The following is a 25,839-nucleotide window of genomic DNA, read 5'->3' on the forward strand; positions in this document are numbered from 1 at the left end:
ACACCTGGTGGACCGCAAGCTGACCGACCCTCGGAAGCTAGCGGAAGAGGCGGATACCTGCGTTAGCACTCGGGTGTCCCACAGGGGACCCGGGGTAGACACCCCGAAAGGCGGACAGGGCTTAACCCAGAAGAGAGAGGGGGGAGATAAAAAGAAGGAGTTCTTTAAAGGCTGCCAAAATAGACCGCAAGGGAAGGGGGTAGGTTCTCCACCCCAATCTGGATCACAGAAACCCACTTACCCTGACAAGAGTCAGCAGCCCAGAACTGTCCGGTGTTATGAATGTGTGGAGGTTGGACACTACAAGGGGGATCCCCAGTGTCGCAAACGGACCCCAGCCCCCACAGGAGGTAAGAGCCCCGGGGTGGCTAGTGTAGCGCTGGGGGAGGAGTTGTCCCTAGATGAGGGGGGTGAGTGGATAGGCCTGACCCTGGTTTCACTGCGGGATAGAGAGATGGTCCCAGTGACACAGTTGCCCTCGAACACTGCCAAGTACCGGCAGAGGGTACAGGTTAACAGGGAGGAGGTGGAGGCTCTGAGGGACACGGGTGCCAGAATGACGATGGTAAGACGTCAGCTGGTGTCCCTAGAGCAGGTAATTCCTGAAGTATTCCACCCGGTGGTAATGGCTGATAACAGCCTGGGTCATTACCCTGTGGCCCAAGTTCCCTTTGAGTGGGGAGGAGTCTCAGGCCAGTTGAGAGTTCCCATAAGCCCTGCCATGCCGGTGGATTGTCTGCTCGGAAACGACTTGGAACATACCGCCTGGAAGGAAGTGGAGTTCAACGCCCATGCTGAGATGCTGGGGTTACCATGGTGGACCTGCGTGGTCACGAGGTCCATGGCTGCCCGGCAAGGAACTCAACCCGGGTTGGAGCCTGGAACAATGGCTCAGCCCAATGCTGATGAAGAGGACTTTGTGGAGGACGCACCCTGTGAGATGAATGGGGAGCCCACGGAGGTGACCCCGGAGTCCGCGGAGGTGGATGTTGTTCCCGTGGGGGACTTGCCGACCCCTGCAGAGTGGCAGGGGCAAGGAGGGCCTACCCGGGAGGAATTTTGTCGGGCATAAAGACAGTGCCCCACGCTTGAAGGTATGCGGCGGCAGGCCGAAGCCCAAGCGACGAACCAAGAGACCGGCAATTACCATATTTACTGGGAGGATGGCCTCCTCTACAGTGAGCCTAAGGCTCCGGTGCTCGAGTCATCAAGGGCCTTAGTGGTCCCCGAATGCTACCGGGCCTTTCTGCTGGAATTGGCACACGAGATACCACTAGCAGGACACCTGGGCCAGGACAAAACCTTTGCTCGGTTCGTCCCACATTTTTACTGGCCCAGAATGCGAGTCGCCTTTGACACCTTTTGCAAGACCTGTAAGACTTGCCAGGCGAATGGCAAGACTGGGACTAAGTTAAAGGTCCCCTTAGAACCGCTTCCGGTTGTCGGTACCCTTTTTGAGCGGGTAGGCATTGATATTGTCGGGCCGATGGACCCGCCGACTTCTTCGGGACACCGGTTCATCTTGGTGTTGGTGGACCACGCCACCCTGTATCCGGAGTCAATCCCTCTGAGGACCATCACTGCACCTGCGGTGGCGCGGGCCTTGATGGGGATTTTTACCGGTGTGGTATTCCCCAAGGTCGTGGTGTCAGATAGGGGCACAAATTTCATGTCGGCCTACATGCAGGCCATGTGGAAGGAGTGCGGAGTGACCTACCAGTTCTACACTCCTTACCACCCCCAGACTAACGGGCTCGTAGAGCGCTTCAATAAGTCTCTGAAGGGGATGATCCGGAGTCTGCTCGAGGACTTGAGACGGAAGTGGGACGTCCTCTTACCCTGTCTGCTATTTTCCTATCAAGAGGTGCTGCAGAAGGGAGTCGGGCTCAGCCCCTTTGTGCTGCTCTATGGCCACCCCGTTAGGGGGCCCCTCAGTCTTGTGAAGGAGGGGTGGGAGACGTCTACCAAGAAGCTTCCCCGTGACGTTGTCAGCTACATGCTGGCCTTCCGCAGCCAGATATCCAAGCTGTGGAAGGAAGCCTCAGACAACCTGGAGGCTAGTCAAGCCGTCATGAAGGAGTGGTACAACCGCAACGCTCGGACGGTGGAGTTGGATGTTGGACAGAAGGTGTGGGTCATGGAGCCCGGAGAGCTTAGCGCCCTCCAGGACCGGTGGACTGGACCGTACGACATTTTGGAGAAGAGAGGCCAGACCACTTACGTTGTTGACCTCCAGACCCACCGGCAACCCCATAGGGTGTTCCACATCAACCGCCTGAAGGCGCACCATGAGCGATCGGAGCTTGCTCTCCTTATGTTGACGGATGGGAGCGAGGAGGAAGAGAGCGAGCCTCTTCCGGACCTTCTGGCGGCCCAAGAGAAGGATGAATGTTATGTTATTGCATTTTATAGAGCGCAACTGTTACCCAAGGGTGTCCTGGTGCTATGTTGAGGTCCTACAGAGGCCCGCGGGCAAGGAGACTAGGCACGAGATTTAGGAAGAGAAAAGCCAAGTTTTCAAGGCTTTCCTGAAGTAGAGCAAGTCTGCTGTGGATCTGAGATCTAATGGGTGATCGTTCCAGGCCTTCGCTGCACAAGTCACAAAGCTTCTACCTCCCAGCTAGCTTTATGCACTCTGGGTACCGAAATCAGTTTTGCCTCTGTTGAGCGAAGCGGTCTTTTTGATACATACCAGATACATTTTTGTTTAAGGAATTCTGGGCCGACTCCATGGAGAGCCTTGTGGACCAGGCACAGAGCTTTAACTGGGTCCGTTTCCTTATGGGTAACCAGTGAAGCCGTCTCATCTCCGCAGAGATAGAGGCATATTTTGGTGTACCTGTAATCAGTCGTGCTGCTGCATTCTGAAGGGTTTGTAGTCTGTGCATGAGTCCCTCTTGCAGTGTGAGGTAGAGCCCATTACAGTAGTCAAGCCTGGATAGGGCTAAAGAGGTAACAACCGTTTGTAAACTGTCTTTGGGGAGGTAAGGCATTATTTTCCTGCATGCTCTAAGAATATAGGAGGTAGAGGAAGTCACCGCATTGACCTGGTCTTTGAAGTTGAGTTTGTCATCAATCCAGACCCCGAGATTTTTTGCTTTTTTCTTGGGTGTTGGGAGGAGGCCCAGTGTGTCCGGCCACCATGCCGGAGTCCAAAAGGTGGGGTCATTACCGAACAGCACCACCTCTGTTTTTCCAGAGTTAAGTTTAAGGCAGTTCTGAGCCATCCAGCTGCCTACGGCTGACATGCACTCTTGGAGATTTGATGCTGTTCTCATCACTAACCCTGGAAGTAATGACACCACAATTTTGGTGTCGTCAGCGTAGGAGGTTAGAGAGAATCCGTACGATTCGATGAGTGGGGCCAGTGATGAGACATATGTATTGAAAAGTGTTGGGCTCAACGAGGAGCCCTGAGGGACTCCACACAGCAGCGAGAAGGGTTTGGAAGAGTATTCACCAAGCGCAACCATTTGAGTTCTGTTAGAAAGAAAGGCTTCAAGAAAGTCCCAGGCGGTACCATGGATTCCATTCTCCCGCAAACGGTCCATCAATAAAACGTGACGGACCGAATTGAAGGCTTCGGAGAGATCCAGCATGATCATCACTGCTTTCCCTCCTAGATCAAGTACGGACCTGATCTCTTCTGTGGACTTGATGAGGGCTGACTCGGTGCTGTGACCAGCTCTGAAGCCGTATTTCAAGTGATCAAGCACCTGTGAGTCTGACAGGAACCTGCTAAGTTGTGTATTCATGAGCTTCTCTGCTATTTTAGCCGGGAGAGGGAGTCTGGAGATTGGTCTGAAGTTATTTGGGTCTTTAGGATCCAAAGTGGCTTTTTTAAGGAGAGGCAGTATAGATGCGCTATTCCAAATTTTGGGAAAGAGTCCTTCAGAAAACATCAAGTTTATGACGGATGATAGCGCTCGAGCAACTGGTTCCGATCCTTGTATTATAGTGGAAGCCGGGCAGGGGTCATGAGGGGAGCCTGATTTCATAGTCCTAATAAGATTTAGAGTTTCTTTAGGTGTTGCAGGAGCAAACCTATCAAAAAGTGCCTTAATGCCCTTTCCTGATTGAGCGTCATTGGCTTGAAGGGTACTGGATTTGGTTGTTGTATAGGTGAAGATTGAGAAAATAGACTCCACTTTGAGCTGGAAGAATTGAGCAATTTTGTCACATAATTCCTGGCTCGCAGTGATAGTGGGGGTGGTCGGATATGCCAGAGATGTGACCGTTTTATATAGTTCTTTGCTAGAATTTTTTGCCAAATTAATTCGATTTGTGAAAAACTCTAGTTTTGCTTTTAGAAGCAGCTGTTTGTAGTGTGCTAGGCTGAGTTTATATTTATTCTTGTCACTATCATCATATTTCTTCCTCCAGTTTCTCTCTAGGTGTTTACAGACCAGTTTTTGGTCTCTTAGTTCCTGAGAGTACCAGGGGAAGGAAGGACGCGCTCTGTTAGGGCGGATGAGTTTATTTGGAGCAAGCTTATTGCCGGCTGCCTCAAGCCATTTGGTATATGATTGGGCCACTTCTTCCGAATTTGTGGGGAAGGATGGCGAGGTTGCAGTCAACTATTCTTGTAATTCTTCAGACTTTATCTTATTCCAGGCCGTACTAATTATTTGTGTTTTTTTCTCTGGATTACTTGTGTGGCTGTTGGGTGCAGTGAGTTCGAACAGCACTGCTTTATGATCTGACCAGACTACTGGGAGCGTGTCCATGAAGAGCAGTTGTATTTCGTTGAAAAAGATGCCGTCTAGAGTGTGCCCGGCCTAATGTGTGGCGCTGAGCACCAGTTGCTCCAGACCAACGTTTCTCATCATGTCACGCACATTGGAGGTATCATGATCCGAGAGTGCTTCCAAATGAAAATTAAAATCTCCAAGTATCGTGTATGAATTAGAACTAAGTGCATTTGCCACTGTACTGTCTGCTTGCATAAGGAATTGGCTTCTAGGACCTGGTGGTCTATAAATAAAAGCAAAAATCTAATGCTTCATATTGTGAATTAACAAGAGGGTTAAAAGAGGCTCTTATGGAGTTGTGATAAATAACAACAAGGCCCCCCTTTCCTGTTAGGTCTATTGAGTGTGTAGCACAGGTGATCAGGTGGGGTGGCTTTAACTATGTCTGTGCCCGAGGCATCATCTGTCCAGGATTCTGTGACAAATGCAATACTAATGTTTTCATCAACAATTAATGATTCACACTCAGAGCGGTGTTTGACTAGAAATCGGGCATTTATAAGGACACATTTCCAAGCTTGCTTTAGCAGTATGTTTAGTTTTTTAAATCTGCTATTTTTTATTAGTGATTTAATAGGAAGAAAAGTAAGTTCAGGCAGAGTGGAACCACAGCCTGGGCATGTCAGCTGGGAGTGTGGGAGCCAAAGCTCTGCTTGTAGACATAGGCAACAGGGGTGTTTATTGATATTGAAACTATGAAGCATTTCACTAGAAAAAGTGATTGTATCGAGATTCCCCAGATTCAGTTGGACAGGGGGACTGGCGCTAGGTGCGGCCTTGGAGCGGACGGGTGTAGACGGGATTGTCTTAGGCGCGCCTTCCGTGCGCCCACTGCACGCTCGCGCCAGCTTCAGTATTTGTAGCGTTAGGGGTGAAAAACGACTAGCCCACTGACCTGCTTCTCCCAAGATGGCGTCCCGCGTGAAGTAGCGGTCCACGGGAGAGAGTGAATGTGCAAAGCTCGCAAATAAGGTAAAAATGAGAGCGCTATATCGCCGTTTATAGTTTAAAAGATTTCCACCATAAAAGTAGTTAAAACAAAGTAAACATAGACAATTACGCTATCACGCTATCAGTCTAATTGGGATCGCTAGTGTCGCCCTTTACAGTTTGTGGTATCAACAAGGTTAAAAAACAGTTAGCACCGTAAAAGCGAGGCAATCAAAGAGAACAAATCATATCAAGTGTCTATTCCCGGCTCACGCCTCAGGAAGACTTCGGGAAGCGCGCTCGCGCCAGCTTCAGTATTTGTGCGTCAGGGGTGAAAAACTACTAGCCCACTGACCTGCTCCTCCCAAGATGGCGTCCCGCGTGAAGTAGCGGTCCACGGGAGAGAGTGAATGTGCAAAGCTCGCAAATAAGGTTAAAATGAGAGCGCTATATCGCCGTTTATAGTTTAAAAGTTTTCCACCATAAAAGTAGTTGAAACAAAGTAAACATAGGCAATTACGCTATCACGCTGTCAGTCTAATTGGGATCACTAGTGTCGCCCTTTACAGTTTGTGGTATCAACAAGGTTAAAAAACAGTTAGCACAGTAAAACAGAGGCAATCAAAGCAAACAAATCATACCACGTGTCTATTCCCGGCTCACGCCTCAGGAAGACTTCAGGAAGCGCGCTCGCGCCAGCTTCAGTATTTGTAGCGTCAGGGGTGAAAAACGACTAGCCCACTGACCTGCTCCTCCCAAGATGGCGTCCCACGTGAAGTAGCGGTCCACGGGAGAGAGTGTATGTGCAAAGCTCGCAAATAAGGTAAAAATGAGAACGCTATATCGCCGTTTATAGTTTAAAAGTTTTCCACCATAAAAGTAGTTAAAACAAAGTAAACATAGGCAATTACGCTATCACGCTATCAGTCTAATTGGGATCGCTAGTGTCGCCCTTTACAGTTTGTGGTATCAACAAGGTTAAAAAACAGTTAGCACTGTAAAACAGAGGCAATCAAAGCGAACAAATCATACCAAGTGTCTATTCCCAGCTCACGCCTCAGGAAGACTTCAGGCGTGGATCAGTGGAGGGAGTGGTCCTCTCACCATCCTTGACCCCTGAGCAACAGAGGGACTGCCGCCAGGTCTTGGAGCAGTACGCCTCGTTGTTCTCCCTCACTCCTGGGATCACCCATCTGTGTACCCATGACGTGGACACAGGGGACAGCCCACCCGTGAAAACCAAGTCTTACCGGCTGTCCGACAAGATCAAGATCCAGAGTGAGGTTGCCAAGATGTTGGAGCTGGGGGTGATCGAGCCTTCCAGCAGCCCTTGGGCTAGTCCGGTGGTGTTGGTGCCGAAAGCGGCCCCACCGGGCACCACACCGGAGCTTCGGTTCTGTGTGGATTACCGTGGCTTGAACTCCGTGACCAAGACGGATGCTCACCCGATCCCTAGGGCGGATGAGCTTATCGACCGACTGGGAGCAGCTCGGTATCTGAGTACCATCGACCTGACGTCAGGATATTGGCAGATTGCCATGGCAGACGGTGCCAAGGAGAAGACTGCGTTCTCCACCCTGTGGGCCACTTTCAATTTTGGGTGATGCCCTTCGGGCTAAAGAATGCTCCGGCCACTTTCCAGCGGTTGGTCAACCAGGTGCTTTCTGGCCTTGAGGCCTCCTCAGCTGCCTACCTGGACGACATAGCTGTCTTCAGCAGCAGCTGGGAGGACCATCTGGAGCATCTCCAGGAGGTGCTACAGGCTCTACAACGGGCTGGCCTGACCATCAAGGCTAGCAAGTGCCAGATTGGACAGGGATCTGTCGTCTACGTGGAACCACCGGGTGGGCGGGGGTAAGGTGCAACCCCTCCAGGCCAAAATCGAGACCATCCTGGCCTGGGAGCCCCCCAAAACCCAAACGGAGGTCCGGGCTTTCCTCGGCCTCACGGATTACTACCGCTGGTTTGTTAAGGGGTATGGAACCATCGTGGCCCCCCTGACTGAATTGACCTCTAAGAAGCAACCCCGTAAAGTCATCTGGACGGATGCCTGTCAAGAGGCCTTTGAAACCCTTAAGCACGCGTTGTGCACCGCTCCGGTGCTTAGAACTCCTCATTTCAACAAGGAATTCATCGTGCAGACAGACGCCTGTGAGCATGGCATAGGAGCTGTGCTCTCTCAACTGAATGAGGAAGGCCAAGACCAGCCAGTGGACTTTATCTCCCGAAGGCTACTCCCCAGGGAACAGCGGTGGAGTACGATAGAACGCGAAGCCTTCGCCGTGGTTTGGGCCCTGAAGAAGCTGAGGCCATATCTTTTGGCTCTAACTTCCTCATTCAGACCGACCACCGACCCCTTCGCTGGCTCATGCAAATGAGAGGCGAAAACCCCAAATTGTTGAGGTGGTCCATTTCCCTCCAGGGGATGGACTTTAGGGTGGAACATCGACCCGGAATAGACCACGCCAACGCTGACGGTCTCTCTCGGTTCTATCGCCTTAGTGATGAGAACTCCCTAGAGGTTGGGTAGCTCTCCTCACTTTCGGCTGGGGGGGGGCATGTTAGACCTGTTAGCCCTAGGGTGGTCTTAACCCGGTTTTTTTGCCCTTGTCGCCTCATTTTTGCCACCCTCTTTTTGTTGGCCCTAGGTCTCTGGGCGACTTACCACTGCCAAACAGTGCTGAGGTGTAGGTGCTCTCTCCTAATAACATGGCTGCCACAGGCCCCTGCTACTGCGGAGTGGCCATTGCATACGCACTCTAGTGGTTAGAGGCAGGCTGGGACATCATGATACAGTATCTTTACCATCCCGCCTTTTTGTCCCTTAGACAGTTATGTGGAAGCTCCTGCAACCTTCCAGCCCTGGGAGGGATTATGCTTTGCCGCCTTTACAGGAGGGTCACCTGACCTGGGGGTATAAGAGGAAAGGAGGGAAACTGAACTAGTCAGTTGGGGCACCACTGGACCTGGGGGAACCTCTGCTGGAGCGTAGGTGGTTGGGCCTAGGGGAGGAACCTACACTACTGGGACTGACTGAGCTTAGGCCCTGCTGTACCCAGTTTAGATGAGGGACTCTGCCTGTCTGCTGATCTTGCCTGGTGACGGGGCAACCCAGTGGACCATCTCCAGTGTGCTGCAGGGACACACCCTGTCTCTGATGCCTGCCAACTCAACCGCCTTCTCCCCCTCAGAAGCCTGCAACTGAGGCCTGCCCTCTTTCTTCCCCCTAAGATAAGCGCTGCTCTGAAGACGTGGGCTGTTCGTTGTGAGCCCCTACAGGAACTACAGGTAACGTGCTTTGCCCACCTAGCGCTGCACTGCCAGAACTGTGCCCCTGGGAAATAATTTGCCTGAGCTGTCGAGCGCTGTGTCACCTCTCAGCGCTACTTCTCCACCACATCGCTGAACTGCCGCTGTGCCCCCATAGCGCATTGTTAATGGGACTGTGCCCCCCTCGGAGGTCTACTCCGCCTATGCTGCCCCGTACTGTGCCCTACGAGCGCTAATCGCCCCCGATCACCGCCGCAGCCCAGGTACCTGCGATCCCGCGCGGTGTCTGGACGTGCCCTAATCGCCCGAATAACCGCCGTGGCCCAGGTGCCGTGAAGATCGGAGCGCGGCCCGCGCTTGAAGCCAGGGCATGTTGCCCCTGAACGTGCCGTGGGCCTAGGAGTCACCGCTGCGGCGCCTGGGTAGGCCGCGCTGGGCCCCATCATGTGACGGGGGTGCCGGCCGCGTCATCGACCGCACCCCCTCTCAAGTCGCGCACCCATTGGCGGGTGCGGCCCTGCCCCCAGAAAGCCGCGACCTGATTGGGTCCTGGGCTCTGAGGCGAGGAGGGAGCCCGGAGCCCGCAGCAACATCGAGGAGAGACCCGGAAGGCTCAGAGCCAGCGGGGAACACCCACGCGGGGGCTCTAAGGAGAGCGGGAGCCCCCGGTCTTCCCCCCAAGCAGAGACAGTACTGCGAGGGCCTCCCAAGGCACACAGGTAACCCCCTGGGGGAGGAGAAAGGAGGGCGAATATCACCAGGGATAGCGGGGCTGCTGAGGAGAGTCCTGCAAGATAGTGGCAGCCCCGCGTCCGCCCCCCCCCCCCCCTCCAGGGAACTGCAACTGGGCCTCAGGGGCCCCATTTAAGACGTACTCTCCAGCTGTTAGGGCTAGGGTGAACCTCAGACTGCCCAGGAGATTGAATTGAGGGTTGTTCACGCTATGGTTAATTGAATAAGTAAACTGTTACCCTAAGATTATCTGCACTGGACATTTGAATGAATTAACTGTTACCTTGAAATTGCCTGCACTGGTTACCTGCCTGAATTATTTGCTGTCCTGAGATTACCCACTCTATTTACCTGTTTGACCGTGTTGTTGCCCTGCGATTCCCGGACCTATTTCAGGGACGAATTCAATGTGCCCTGAGCTTAACTGTGTTGTCGACTGAAAGGAATTCACTGCTGTCTTGAGATCCACTATGCCATTGACTTGAATTAATTTATTGTTGCCTTGAAAGTATCCGCATTATTCCTGAAATGAGTTGATTCACCCCAACTTGAAATAAATAAAGGATCTTGTTTTTTACCCAACAACTTGGTGTGGTGTCCTGAATTGTGTGCGCATCATTGAGTCCATGTGGGTGAGTGCTGCACAACTGCTTTACACATTGCCTTCGGGTGCCTTCCTACCTCACGCCAAGCTACCACGTCGGAATTGGTGACCCCAGTTCTAACATTGGTGTTCAGCGGTGGGATTCGGACTTGTGCTTGTGCAGCACCCTACAGGAATTCAGTGTGTGCCGCAATTGGACATCGGTTGTATCGCAAGCCTAACAATTTGCCCTTCACTGTCTACTTGAGTGTATAGGCTCCTGTTTTGAACCTGTTGCCTACGTCCTAGTATTTTTCCCTTGAATTGTCTGGTGCCCCACCTGTCAGGATGGAGTTCGAGCTGGCCAAACTAGAGATGTATACGATGGCGCAGCTGAGGGAGTTCTGTCAGGGGATGGGGGTGTCCGTCAAGCGAGGCGCCAAGAGAGAGGAGCTTCAGAAAGCCTTGAGGGCATGGGTAGTGGCCCACCCAGAGGGAGAGGGGACGAGGGACAGGGGGAGCCAGGCGCTTCGGGGGAGCCGGGCGCTCGAGGGGAACCAGGCACTCCAGGAGAGTTGGACCTACTGCAGGTGGACATTAGTGATAATGTGTTGCCAGGGAGACGTTCCAGGGCAGGTAGTAGTGTGTCAGCAGGAAGTGTGTCGGTGGAGGAGTACAAGGACAGGAGGGAGGAGAGTCAATTGAGATTAGAGATTTCTAGGATGGAGAAGGAGAGAGAGGAGAAGAGGCTAACCATGGAAGAAAGGAAGCTCAGCCTAAAGGAATTGGAGTTGCGAGCATTGCAACTAGGGGCGCAAGGCAACAGGAATGGTGGCAGCGTACCAGCTGAGGATCCACGAGAGCCTAAGTTTTATCTACCGAAGGAGGTGGTGGCCAATTTTACTGTAGGGGATGACATAGACAAGTGGTTGGCGGCGTACGGGGTGTCTCTGGTAGCTCATGGGGTGCCCGAGAGTTACTGGGGGGTGGCCTGTATCGGTACGTACCTCCAGTGGTAAGGGATACCCTCCTGACTTTAGAAAAGGAAGATCGAACAAATTACCCTATCATGAAGGAGGCACTGCTTAAGAAGTTTGCTCTCATCCCAGAGAAGTATCGCCAGAGGTTCCGCAACAGCCATAAGCTTCCCACACAGAACTGGGTGGATTTTTTTGATTATGCAAATAAGGCCTTAGAGGGTTGGGTGTGTGGCAGCGAAGTGAGTGACTATGAGGGGCTGTACAACTTGTTTTTAAGGGAGCACCTCCTCGATAAGTGTTTTCCAGAGCTGCGTCAACACCTGGTGGACCGCAAGCTGACCGACCCTCGGAAGCTAGCAGAAGAGGCGGATACCTGGGTTGGCACTCGGGTGTCCCACAAGGGACCCGGGGGAGACACCCCGAAAGGCGGACAGGGCTTACCCCAGAAGAGAGAGGGGGGAGATAAAAAGGAGTTCTTCAAAGGCCCCCAAAATAGACCGCAAGGGAAGGGGGTAGGTTCCCCACCCCAATCTGGATCACAGAAACCCACTTACCCTGACAAGAGTCAGCAGCCCAGAACTGTCCGGTGTTATGAATGTGGGGAGGTTGGACACTACAAGGGGGATCCCCAGTGTCGCAAACGGACCCCAGCCCCCACAGGAGGTAAGAGCCCCGGGGTGGCTAGTGTAGCGCTGGGGGTGGAGTTTTCCCTAGATGAGGGGGGTGAGTGGACAGGCCTGACCCTGGTTTCACTGGGGGATAGAGAGATGGTCCCAGTGACACAGTTGCCCTCGAACACTGCCAAGTACCGGCAGAGGGTACGGGTTAACGGGGAGGAGGTGGAGGCTCTGAGGGACACGGGTGCCAGCATGACGATGGTAAGACGTCAGCTGGTGTCCCCAGAGCAGGTAATTCCTGAAGTATTCCACCCGGTGGTAATGGCTGATAACAGCCTGGGTCATTACCCCGTGGCCCAAGTTCCATTTGAGTGGGGAGGAGTCTCAGGCCAGTTGAGAGTTGCCGTAAGCCCTGCCATGCCGGTGGATTGTCTGCTCGGAAACGACTTGGAACATACTGCCTGGAAGGAAGTGGAGTTCAACGCCCATGTTAAGATGCTGGGGTTACCAGGGTGGACCTGCATGGTCACGAGGTCCATGGCTGCCAGGCAAGGAGCTCAACCCGGGTTGGAGCCTGGAACAATGGCCCAGCCCTATGCTGGTCAAGAGGACGTTGTGGAGGACGCACCCTGCGAGATGGATGGGGAGCCCGCGGAGGTGACCTCGGAGTCTGCGGAGGTGGCTGTTGTTCCCGTGGGGGACTTGCGGACCCCTGCAGAGTGGCAGGTGGAAGGAGGGCCGACCCGGGAGGAATTTTGTCGGGCACAAAGAGAGTGCCCCACGCTTGAAGGTATGCGGCGGCAGGCCGAAGCCCAAGCGCCGAACCAAGAGACCGGCAATTACCATATTTACTGGGAGGATGGCCTCCTCTACAGTGAGCATAAGGCTCCGGTGCACGGGTCATCAAGGGCCTTAGTGGTCCCCCAATGCTACTGGGCCTTTCTGCTGGAATTGGCACAGGAGATACCACTAGCAGGACACCTGGGCCAGGACAAAACCTTTGCTCGGTTGGTCCCACATTTTTACTGGCCCAGAATGCGAGTCACCTTCCTCTGACACCTTTTGCAAGACCTTTAAGACATGCCAGGCGAGTGGCAAGACTGGGACTAAGTTAAAGGTCCCCTTGGAACCGCTTCCGGTTGTCGGTACCCCTTTTGAGCGGGTAGGCATTGATATTGTCGGGCCGATGGACCCGCCGACTTTTTCGGGACACCGGTCCATCTTGGTGTTGGTGGACCACGCCACCCGGTACCCGGAGGCAACCCCTTTTGAGCGGGTAGGCATTGATATTGTCGGGCTGATGGACCCGCCGACTTCTTCGGGACACCGGTTCATCTTGCTGTTGGTGGACCACGCCACCCGGTATCCGGAGACAATCCCTCTGAGGACCATCACTGCACCTGCGGTGGCACGGGCCTCGATGGGGATTTTTACCCGTGTGGGATTCCCCAAGGTCGTGGTATCAGATAGGGGCACGAATTTCATGTCGGCCTACATTCAGGCCATGTGGAAGGAGTGCGGAGTGACCTACCGGTTCTCCACTCCTTACCACCCCCAGACTAACGGGCTCGTAGAGCGCTTCAATAAGACACATTGCCTTCGGGTGCCTTCCTAACTCGCTCCAAGCTACCACGTCGGAATTGGTGACCCCAGTTCTAACAGACAGATTATATGGGTATTTTGCAAAGTGTGGGAGATTGCATACATTTGTGTTTCCTACAGGTAATGTTTGTTTAAATATCAGGGAGGTCAACAGTAAAAAGCAGCCTACCTGGCCACAAAAGAGGTCACGATCTGCAAAAATACGGGCCCATGCACTGATCTGTTAGACCAGCCCATCGGGCACTGCCTGATTGCCCTATACGCCAGTCTGACACTGTAAACAGGTCTAACTCACAATGGCAGGGTTGTCGTTAACCACAGACACAGCGCCAAGATCCACGTGTCCCTGCTTGTAAAGCATCACTTCCTCATGGGAAGATGAGATGTTATGAGGCAGATTGCAGAATGAGCTGTGTTCCTATCTCACTGCATCCATGCATTGAGCCCTGGGTTTTCAAAACATTAGTTTTCCAGGCAAAAATGTCTAGTCCTATTCTTTTCATAGCCTGCAAATATTTAAAATATAATGCAAACAATGTACAAAGTGTGCACATGGCCTGCTTTTTCCACTTTACTAAAATTAGATGGTCAAAATGGCATTTGGTTCAACCTTCCATGTGAAGCAATAGCCAGAGTGGAGTCCTAAGAAGAACAAGCATTTGCAATGAAATAGGTCTCGCATTTGTGAGAGTTTGCGGTATTGGCATTGTAAATGACAATGCCTTTTAATTATGTGTTTTGAAAACCTGCAAGCGGTGCATCAACACCCACTTTGTACTTATAGTCGTTGCTTATGAGAAGCAAGTCTGGCAGTAACAGGGGTGCAGTTACTGCCATCCTTGCTTCTCAGAAGCAAGGACTAGAAGTACAAAGTGGGTGTTTACGCACCGCTTGCAGGTTTTCAAAACTCATAAATAAAAGGCATTGTCATTTACAATTGCATTGCAAATGCTTGTTGCTCTAAAGGTTCTGTCTTATAGCCATTAAAGTTTGGTGGCTATTCTATGCATTCGTGTAGATATTTGTTGGTTTTTTAAATGTTCTTTGAACATTAGTATTTCATATTCATGTGATACGTCAGGCTATTTTAGGTCTCCAAGAAGACGTAGTCTCTACGTCGATTCTATATCACGCTTTGCGCTATTACCTAAGATTTCCTTCTTTTCTGAAGGAAATTTCCCTATAATGAGGTACTTTTTCTTCTCAGTGAAGTTGTTCGTATACATTGTACATGAAGAAAATAGGTGTTTTTCTTATATCTCCGACTTTTTGTAGAAGACTTTTATTGCTATTTTTAAGGATTGTTACTCTACTGGGTTACAACTATTTTCATCATTTAATTGACTAATTGTTTGTAGTTTGGATTTAAACTTTGTGGAGTGTTGTCTTTAGATGGAATATTCAAAGTTAGTTGGATTCTTTTAGTAATAGAATCCTTTAAATATTTTGTTTTAAGTATAGGAGACCCTTTCTGGATCATCTGTGGGGGACCTCTATTCATATAGTAGTCGCGTTCTAAACTTGGTTTTCGCTAGGCTATCAAGATTTCTTTTTCATACTTACTATCTTGTTCAATTGAATACTGCTATTGCTTGAACGTGTTTTCTCAGACAAACTGCATTACGCTGACGGTTTGGATGGCTGTTGCTTTCCTACGTGATATGGTGCCCGCTTTGGTTTCCATACTTTTATGTCAGTATTGTCTGACTGATCACTCGGCTTTATTTTATATCTATGTGATTTAGGGCCATATGTTTCAAAAAAGAGTTTTGCGATTCTCTAATTGCTATTTTTAGCGAATCGCAATTAGAGAATCTCAAAATGCAATGTATGTAGGATTTGCTAAAAATGTTGCGAATCCAACATATTCCTTATTTGCAAATCGCAAATTGAGATTCGCAAATAAGGAATACCTTCCTATTCATTCCTATGGGCTAGGAGGCCCATAGGAATGAATGGGAAGACATTCTCAATCTGCGATTAACAATTAGAGAATCGCAAATTGAGAATGCAATTTCAAGTTTGCACGGGTGCCAAAAGGACACCCTGTTGCACTCCTGAAATATGCATGTGTGCACATTGTGCGCACATACATGCCCTAAGGACATGTACGTGCGACATATGGCAGTTCTAAAAAATCAAGTGCATTTTTTTTAAAGAAAATCGCAAATTACCACCAACTTGAAGTTGGTGGTAATTTGCAATTCCTTAAGGCCAAATAGCAAATTTCTGGTGCTTCCAGAATTGCATTTAAGGAATTGCAATTTGCAATTCCTTAATTGCATTCACACAATAAAGAATCGCAAATTTTGCGATCCTCTATTTTGTACTGGCCTTTTGGGATGATACATCCCAAAAGGCTTTTTCCCATTCGCAAATGGACAGATTCTGAGAATCAGCCCGTTTGCAAATGAGATAAAGGCTTGATACATATGGCTGAAACATGTTGACCATGTTTTTATCTCTTGACATCTAAGGATACTGAATAAATATAATTTTCTTTAGATAGTCAGTTTTAATACACTATTCATTCACACTGCACTTTTCACGCTGTTCCACCACACGTTAGGCAGCTTTAGTTTCTGTATAGAATGGTCCATCTAAGGTGTTAAGTTTAAGAAAACATCCGCGAGCTCCTCCTCTCTCATCTACGCAGGAGTTGTAGCTCCTTACCCACACCAGGTGTGGTTAAGAGGAGGCCCCAGATGATGAAGCATGCCACCTCGGTGGGTGATGGGACTTCGTCCTCTTCATGAGGACTGTTTTTCGTTTTCTTTAAGCATTCAGATTTGCAGGTATTAGCATTTAGCATTATTTCTCTAGACCCACGGATTCCTTGTCATTTGATATACAGCTATTAGGGGATTTTTTCCGTGCAGGTCTTTAAATTTCCCCTTGACCCTCGTTTTTCCTACCGGTTCTTTGCGATTTGATACATATGGCCCATACTTTTTCACTTGTGAATACATACGCGGTTATTTGTGTTACTCCTATGTTAGTAAATATCCCTGGAATATTCTAGAGGCATTTATCTCTAGTTGGAGACTGGTTCTATGCCAATAGTTCCTATTATGTCTTCAACTCATTTTACTACAGCATTCATTACGCTTTCCCAAGGATTATGGACCTTTCTTTCTTTACAGAGCAGGTCTTGCTCGGGTAGAACTTAATTTGGCAAAACAGGTATTGCTCAATAACATGACCTTCTGATCTGTGTTGGTTCACAAGTATAGAACACGCAGTTCAAGCCAGGATATGTGAGCAAATAGCTTCTTATTTGTTGGGTCATGTGGCACAATTGTTCTACTGTCCTGGATAATGTTATCACAATGGTTTCAATCTTCTTTTACTGTGGTCCTTTCCGCAGTGCTTATGCTGTGAGCATGCATGGGTTTGGAATCCATTAAGAGTGCTGTAGGAGGCTGGCTTAGTATATGGTGCACACTTATTTAAGTGATGCACCTTGCACTAATTCAGGGAACCCTTATGGTGATTTTAGTGGCCTTCGATGACCTTTGAAAGCTCTCAAAGTGGTAGCTGTGGAGAGCAGCCTTCAGGCTTATCTTGAAAGAGTGTAAAGCAGCTTGTTTTACCAACTTTAATATGTAGTGGAGGTTAGATGAAAAGAAACCACAGAGTGTAGGTCTTATTTATTACACACACAATTACTAACACATTGGTATATCTCCTTCCCGGAAATATCAACACAATACACAAGAATACTTTGCAAGAATCAGGTAAGTAGCACACATGTACGCTGGTCTCCAGGGGAGACCAACCCATATATTAAACAAGCATTTGCAATGCAACAGGTCTCGCATTTACGCAAGTTTGAGCTATCGGCATTGTAAATGACAATGTCTTTTATTTATGTTTTGAATTTTGAAGCATAAATGAAACACATTGTCATTTACAATGCCAATAGCTCAAACTCACTTAAATGCGAGACCTATTGCATTGCAAATGCTTGTTATGTCTAAGGAAGGTCTGGATTCAAGGAAGTTCTGCAGACCAGCTGATCAAGTCCCCTTTGAATATTTTGTATCTTAACTGGTGGCTCCATTACCATTAATAATCAAAAACGTATTTATGGAGGACTTGGATGACAGATCCTGAACTGAAGGTTTATTTAAGCCCCTGTAACGACCTGTTACTTTAAATACCTGCCAAATAATGTCCAAAACGTGTTTCTAGTACCTCATAGTAGATAATAATTTTTATGTTTAGCCCCGTCAATAGTTAACGTGCAGAAAATGTTACTTTCGAGGTGGTATTTAAACTTGTGCAATAGTTTCAGGGTAGCTGCTCTTCAGTATGTCACGTGCTGTACAGACACCCACCATACCGTGTGTCGGGGCCCTGTGCACGCTGGGCGGGGTCTGCCTGGCATGTGATGCCGCTTCCTACTGTACCGCCTGGAATGCGGGTTGCGATAGGAATGTAAGGTCCGTATCCAAACAGCCACCGAGACTCGGACAGTTTTTCAGGGATATGCACCACCCTGTGCCTCAACCCCTCCACCTCTGTGTGCACGTGCTTGCAGGGGCACGCATGCAGCGCCCCATCCCCCTACAGCCGGGGAGCCGGCCCCGCAGCAGCCGCTCATCTGGTACGCATTTGCAGACGGGAGCACACTGCTTCTGATTCATTTACCAGCGCAGTAAAGCGCTCAGTTTTCTTTCACAGAATCCCCAGGGGGGGCTAAAAAGCACCACGTCCAGGGTGAAAAGTGATTCTGACGGCGCGTTGCCTCCGGACTCCCTAATATAAACTCCCTGCACGTCTCTCACCCTCAGACACTCACTGCCTGACTCAGGTTCCGCTGAATTCTCCGAGGTCTTTCATGAACTTGCCATATTTACTCAAGAGGTCGTGAAAGGAACATTTTGTTTCCCCGCCCCCAGTTATTTCATAGACCTAAATTAAGCCTGCGCCCTCACCTCTGCTCTCAATTGACTACATGGGAACACTGTTAAGAAAATGAAGGGGAAAAAAATCACACCCAGCTGCTGATGAATGCGTGTGTTTTTGTAGGCGCTAGTCCAGCGCCTCCACACCGAGAGTGAAGGAACCTTCACTGCTCTGCAGAAGTCGTCTCCGCCGGCCCTCCCGCCTCAACCACCCCACGACCCCCCACCCCCTTTATTTTCAGAGTGGCTTCGGGTGACGAAAAAGAAAACAGGCAGCAGCGAACTCAATTCCAGAATAATTACGTCTGGCTTCTGTCCGCCTGCGAGTAACGGCTTCCTCTCTCATCACAACCAGTGGGATTTTCTGTTCCACTCCCGGCCTTGCCTCAAAGAATTGAGCAGGCCTCCAAAGTCACAGCCTGTGTGAAGGCAGCGAGCTCCTTCACCCGAAAATCCCAGTAACTGCATACAGCAAGCGTCTTCAGCCACCAGGCTCCATCAGGCAGCGAGCATCCTCAGTCATTAGGCTGTTGTTGGCAATAAGAATCTTTAGCCAACAGTCTATTAAATGTAGCAGAATCTTCGGTCATTAGGTTGCCACAGGCAACACTGCCTTCAGCCACCAGGCCACTAAAGTTGTCAAGTCTCAACAGATTGTTACTAAGCACCTCCCTATTTCCGCTGACTGGGCACGTATGGTGATTCAGGCAGCAGGATTCAATAAACACTAGGATATAACAGGCCATAGGTTCCTGCTGCTGTCGAGCAGTTTCAGCCAGTAATCGTCTTCAGGTCACCCGGCTTTCACAGCTAGCATAAGTATAAAGTCACAAGCTACATCTACAGTCACAAAGGTATCAGTAGGCGTACACAGGGGCCAGATGACTACAGGAAGACAGGCTATAGTTACAGGACTGCTGGAGGCTGCAGTGATCCACAATCATAGGCCTGTTGCAGGTCTCCAGCTTCACCAGACAGCAAGCTGTTACAAGCAGCATATATCTGCAATCACTACAGGAACCAAGCTTATTGTCACCGCACTACTACGAGCAGCAGAGTATTACAGGCAGCAGGCGTGTATGCTCACAGGATGCTACAGGCATTCATCTAAGATCATAGGCAGTTCCCAGGCTTCTAGCCAAAGTGACTGAATACGCTTCCATAGACCTCAAGCGTTAAAGGCGAGACTTCATTCTACAGGCGCAGACGAAGCCTGTGGCCCCCGGGCTCGCTTCTTTCGTGCCATGTGGGTGAAGCAGCAGCAGACTCCTGCCCTATAGGAGCACAAGCAGCGCTGTCAACGCGAGGAGCTGTCCCGGTGCCAAAAGAAAACAAGCATTGGCCGCACGCATCGTGCTTAAAGTAAAAAAAAAAGCCCTGGATTTGTGTGTGGGTGCGCGCGTGCTAGAAGCAGTGGGTAGGTGGGGGGCCTGCGCGATTTACTTGCGGGAGCGATAATTGCTACCATATGGCGGCACTCGCTCCCGCAAGTAAATCGCCTCACGTGCATGCGTTGCCATTGAAGGCAATGGAACGCGTGCACGTGTTTGGCTGCAAGCCTGGAGCGATTTCTAAAGGTCTCTTTCCTATGCAGCGCATGCGCGCTGCGTAGGCGAGACCTAACAAGTGGAATGCGAACTGCAAAGGAGAACGGGACTTGGACCAGAAGACCCAGAGGAGCAGGGGACACAAGGAACCACCCAAGGTAAGTACCGAGGAACCCCAAGGAGGCTGTGTGCAGAGTGGAAACACAGCAGCGTGCCAGATCGAAGTCAATGGAGAATTTGCCGTTGCAGTTTTAAAGAAGAAGGACCCTTCCCAGAGGACCCCGAAGAATTCCCTTGGAGGACAAAAGGTTGGTGAGCCACTCCAACCGTGGATGCCCCAGGAACCAGGTTACCTGCACCAGGGAAAGCCGGTGCATATGGGTGAAGAGACGTCAGAACCTGCTGTAGACGATAATGGAAGCCTTTGAATAAATTGCCTCTGGAGAAGTTCATGAGTGAGTCCGGTGGAATCCAAGGATTGATTCTGGAGGTGAAGAACCTGCAAGCAGAGGGGACAGAGTCTGTGCTACTCGGAGGTGGCCAGGAGGCACAAAGGCACATTGCCCACTGATGTCAGGAAGAGTAAGAGAGTCGACTGTGACCTGGTTGCTGCAGCTGTGAGGAGCAGGCAACGCTGAGGAAGACCAGGAGCCGTGCATGAGCTGTCCCATGTCGGATGTCGGTGTGCAGGTGGTCGGTGTCCGGCGGGAGCACCTACAAGCCTTGGTAGCTGCAACTGGAGTAAAAGATGAAAAAGAGCAAACGTTGGGACCAGCAAGGTTCAAGGGAATCACCAAGAGCAAGAGAGTCAGAGTAGCAAGCGGGGGACTCCACCGAAGCAAAGGAAGACCCTCAAAAGGACCCACAGGAAGGAGGCACAGAGGTCACAAGAGGACCTCAGACAGCTCACCAAAGATGGAGGCCCACGATGGAAGGACTGCAGGGAGGACACTGATCTTCAGGAAGTGAGGTGCCGGAGCTTCTTGTAGCATGAAGATCTCTGGAGTGAAGAGCCAGCAAGCTTTGGCAACGGCAAGTCGTCGCGCTGGGTGCAGGAGTTTGGTTAGGTAATCATAAATATTTTGAATATTCTCAAAAAGATAAACAGAACAGATGGAAGATCAATATATTATGCATATCATTAATTTATAAGGTGCATAGAATATTCCAGATCGTAAGAGATTTCCAGTAGAAAACCTGAAAACCTGTGCCTTCCTCTGTACACGATACTTTAATGGGGGCACAGTTCCCATTTATTTTTGTTAAAAGGGCCATATGCTTATATTTTTCAAGGATGGTGCAAGTGCCAGCTAAGGGGAGTGCTTCAGTTTGTGGCAGGCAGACTGTGGCTTTGCAAAAAGTATTCAGGGTTTCAGTCCTTGTGTGGGGCTGCTGGCTCTGACGTCACACCGTACCCCATGCAAAAACTGTAGTATTCTGTGCTTTAATCCTTGTGCGGGGGCTGCGAGCTCTGACGTCACACCTGACCTCATGCAAACGCTGTAGTATTTGGTGCTTAAGTCCTTGTGCGAATCTGGCGTAACACCTTACCGCATGCAAAAGCTATTCTGTGCTTCAGTCTTTGTGTGGAGCTGCTGGCTCTGACGTCACACGTTACTGCATGCAAAAGCTTAGTTTTCAATGCTTCAATCCTTGTGTGGGGCTGCTGGCTCTGACGTCATACCGTATCGCATACGGTAGTAGGGTTGCCAGATATGGAGATTAGGAATTTGGCCGCTAGATATGGCGGCAAGGGCTGAGTCGATTTTACCTTTACCATCTGCTGTTTCTCCTGTATTTACACATTGGTACGAAAAAAGGTGGCATAACCAGCAGAAATAACGTTTCCATCTGCGTTGTCTCCACACCAGACATTGCTATATTCTTGGGAGGTAAGCGCCTTTAACGTGTCATCTACTGGGATTACCATTACTTCTCCACCTAATATTAGAGATGTTGCCTGAAGGAGCAACCGGAAAGGGGAATCTTTACAGTTCCACACCCTTTATGCCTTCCTATAATGACGGAATGATTGTTATACAAAGTCTTTTGTTTCTAGTAAGTAATATGTTCTTATATTCAAATTTTAAAGAAAAAAAAAATAGCATTTAAAAAAAAACAAATTACACAAATATTGTCTTTTAAATTGCATACATTTCATTAATGTATTGTCATTATATATTTTTCCGCAAGGCTCCTGAATCTTCGTCATCAGATGTCATCGGACTCGATATGTGTTTTGAGGAAGAAGCAGACTATGAGGTTAGTATCAACTTTGCCAAACATGGTTTTATTACAATGTTTTTGCACTCTGTGAAGTTCACTATTATTAAGCACATTTGTATCTGCCTAGTAGGTCTGAACGCTCATGAACTTCTGTTGTTTAGCGTCTGATGTTGCATCATTAAAGATGTCAAAAGCACTCTGCAGAGGAGGTGCAGCGGTGCCCTCACTGTGCATGTAATCAAGCCATTTGGTGTCTGTTCAAATCATGCACCTGGTGAACAGTGGAAATAATCATCTGCTATGTTTACCCTCTTCGAACCCATGCCCTGCAATTTTTTTTATTTATTTATAGTGTTTTATAAAGTGCAACATGACCACCATGGAATCAGAGTGCTGTACAAAGAGAGAGCTGATGGGGGTTGTGTTACAGTAAATGATCGGGTTGTGTTAGAGTAAAAGCACCCATCTCTTATGATATACTGTTCATAGAATTATTTCAGTTCTTCACATGAGTGAGCTTCAAGCTCTAGCTGTGCATCCGCCTTACACTACCTTTTTCCCAGATAAGCTTGTGTTGAGGACTGTAGCAGAATTTTTTCTGAAAGTTGCAAGACTGTTTCGCATTGGGCAATCCATCACCCTCCCAATGTTCTTTGCTCCACCTCACCCATCGAAGGAGAGATTACGTTGCTCGGGTTCGAATTCCATAAAAGAATCAAAAGGCATGAGGTGTTTGGCAAAACAGGAATAGTTTTTTTAATTATATAGTGGGCCAGGAGAACAGTTCTAACCAATTGGTCTTAGGGCTGTCTCGATTTACATTGGGTTCACATTAGTCTCATATACAATGTCACAACAAGCGATACATATGGTGAGGAATGTTGGTTGCTGCCTTAAAGTAATAAATTAATGGTCAGTTGGTTACTACAGGTGGGTCTCATCCTTGCGTGGACACAATGTGTCCAGTGGTGAATGTGTCCAGAAGTCCGGCATGGGCAGCATGTGATTACTCCGTGTGCTAGGCAGTGGCTGCTGGTGGAATTTGAAAGTGGTAAGGCGTATGCAGAACGACTCAATGTATGCGAGTGAGCGTAGCGAGCGAGGCCGACGGCAATAAGCGGGGTTCGGGAGGGGGCGAAGACATCTTTTTGGTGCGATTTTCAGCACTATTTCTGTGATAAATGGACTAAAAATTCAGTTTTTATAGGCATTCATAAAAGAAAACTCATACATTATTTCAGAGAATTTCTGGGTTGCCAAGCAAGTCTGACTTCTGAAGAGGGCTAGGGTACTAAGCAAGACTGCTATGGCTCTACCCTTTCCAATAGAAAACACTAGTTAGCGATGTGAACAAGTTCAATGGACAAACTTGGGGTCTAGGGAGAGTCCCTCTCCTGAGAAAGAAATTTTAAAAAGATTGGCAAATGGTGCATTTTAAAGCAAATGAATGCAGCGATAAATCAAGGCTTATTAAGCAGTGGTAACGTATAGTCTTGAAATATTAAAACACATTAAAAACTGCCCGTATCTTCTTGCATTAATTTGTTCAACAGTTACTGTAATATGTAAATTGTTCTACATGACAACAACTTTTAGCCCTTTAAAATGTATGCTTGCCCAGTGTCTTGCACTGCATGCAGCATTAACTTTGGAAAAATATGCTCTAACCAGACTTCGGGAAGCACCCACAGCTGCTGGCTGTAACCAGTCATGTAGAAATATGTGCATACAGGGCTTTAATTGAGATGAAAAAAGTGGCCATGCCACACGACAGCATCATGGCACATAACTCTATCTTGGTAAAGCATGGCATGACACATAACATATTCTATGTAAATAACACCATATCACACAACAGCGTCACAGCAAGGCACAGAACTCCGTCTAGGTAAAGCATGGCACATAGCATAATCTATGTAAATAAAACCATGTTACACGACAACATCATGACATGGCACATCGAACCATCTGAGTAAATGATGGCAGGATGCACAACGCCATGGCACATCCCGGCAGGGCGCACAACATTTTAGGTAAACCATAACAAGAAGCACAACATAATTTTCAGAAATTACACAAGCTACAAGACCACATCGTAGCATGCCACACAGCATCAGGTAGGTCAACCACTGCAAGGCACACACCAAGTAGGAAACAAGCCTATGCCCATAGGCCGCAACATAACATTGCACACAACATCACCCATGTGAACATTGGCATGCCACACAACTTCATCAGTTTGAATAGTGGTTTGGTGCATACTCCACCAACATACATATTTACATGGCACACAACCTAAGCTAGAAAAATAACACAAAATATACAAGATCACGGCATCTACAGCATTTCTTAGTTATGCCACATCACCTTGCCACGTTCATGGCAAGGTCTCAAGTCACACTAGGGTAAAGTATCGCATGGTACACATGGACACAATACAATAACGCACTTTGTATGCAGAGTTAAATGTGCCACCTGTCTAAGAGCATGTATGTTACACATGATATAAAATGGCATGGCACACATGATATACAATGACACACCTGATCTGCAATTTTATTGCCCATCCTTCATCAGGGTATACAAGGCTTGGCACACGTGATTTAGAATGACTTTTATCAAGGTATATAAAGGGATGGCTCACATGCATTTATATACCCAATATATACTGTGCCGTGTCACACATAGCTATGTCTTGGCACACATAATATACAACAGCATGACACATCCTTTAATAAGGTATGTAAAGGTACAGGACACATGAAATGCAATGGTTTGGCACAAGTGACATAAAATGTCATGGCACATGGTTCATCAACGGTTGTGTGGGGAGAGCACTCCGATGATATGACAGTTTAATCAGTGATTCTCCATAGGAAAAAACAGCGGTGCATCAGTTATGTAGGAGTTTGTCCTCTCCTGCTAAGATAAAGACCGGGTATTGACAGGTTGAGAGCCTGTATATAACTGAGCACTGTTCACAAAGTGTCTTATCTGACACTAACTAGTTTGAAAAAAATATGTTTAATTTTCAGCATAGAAACAAAACATTTACTGGAGCTTTTTTCAATGTCTTCATGTAAGATAGCAAGTAAAGATATAGCGGTTTGTACCAATACAAATTAATGACATTTGTACATAAATAACTTGGTTACAAACAGATTTCATGTGAGGCACAAATTCAATTTACATATTATGAACATGACGTAGTGTAACGAAGATTACAACACAGCAGAAATTTAAATGCCCAATGCATTTCGGAACCAGCCGGTTCCTTCGTCAGGGGCCAGTCTGAAAAATACAAAATAAACCATGTCGCTAGTTAGAATAATGTTATTGGGGCTCAATCTCTACAACTCTGATGGAGAGCGGGCATGTCTGAAAACAGGTTACCTGTTCGTGTGTGTTGTTTAAATGTTCTCTGAAACAGATAGAAACATGACCGAGTAAGCAACAACTAAGGTAATAAGGTTACGTGAAAGATGACAGTATAACATTGTCAGATTCACGCTTACCTGGGTTGGAAGAAACTCGTGGTTCTGAAAATGTGTAAGCGAACCAAATCGGGTTAATGAAATTGATCAGGCCAAGAGTACAATGCGTGTGCTCGATGGTAAAAAAGGGGTTACAAAAGTGATAGTAAATCTTACCTCTCACAAGATGTTTGAATACGAAGCTGTGTGGAAAATAA

The 25,839-nt window shown here is 48.5% G+C and overlaps 1 protein-coding gene across 8 annotated transcripts in view; it reads left to right on the top strand.

Moving 5' to 3' along the window:
- Positions 1–25,839, top strand: part of PARP4 (poly(ADP-ribose) polymerase family member 4) — a 2,159,601-nt gene that overhangs the window by 1,497,690 nt on the left and 636,072 nt on the right. For all 8 annotated transcript variants that reach the window (XM_085621544.1, XM_085621545.1, XM_085621546.1 and 5 more), the window contains one exon: positions 22,116–22,184. In XM_085621544.1, coding sequence (XP_085477670.1) covers positions 22,116–22,184 — 69 coding nt within the window. The remainder of the gene's footprint in view (positions 1–22,115; positions 22,185–25,839) is intronic.

This window comes from Triturus cristatus, chromosome 8 (genome assembly GCF_964204655.1).
Source record: "Triturus cristatus chromosome 8, aTriCri1.1, whole genome shotgun sequence".
Lineage (NCBI taxonomy): Eukaryota > Metazoa > Chordata > Amphibia > Caudata > Salamandridae > Triturus > Triturus cristatus.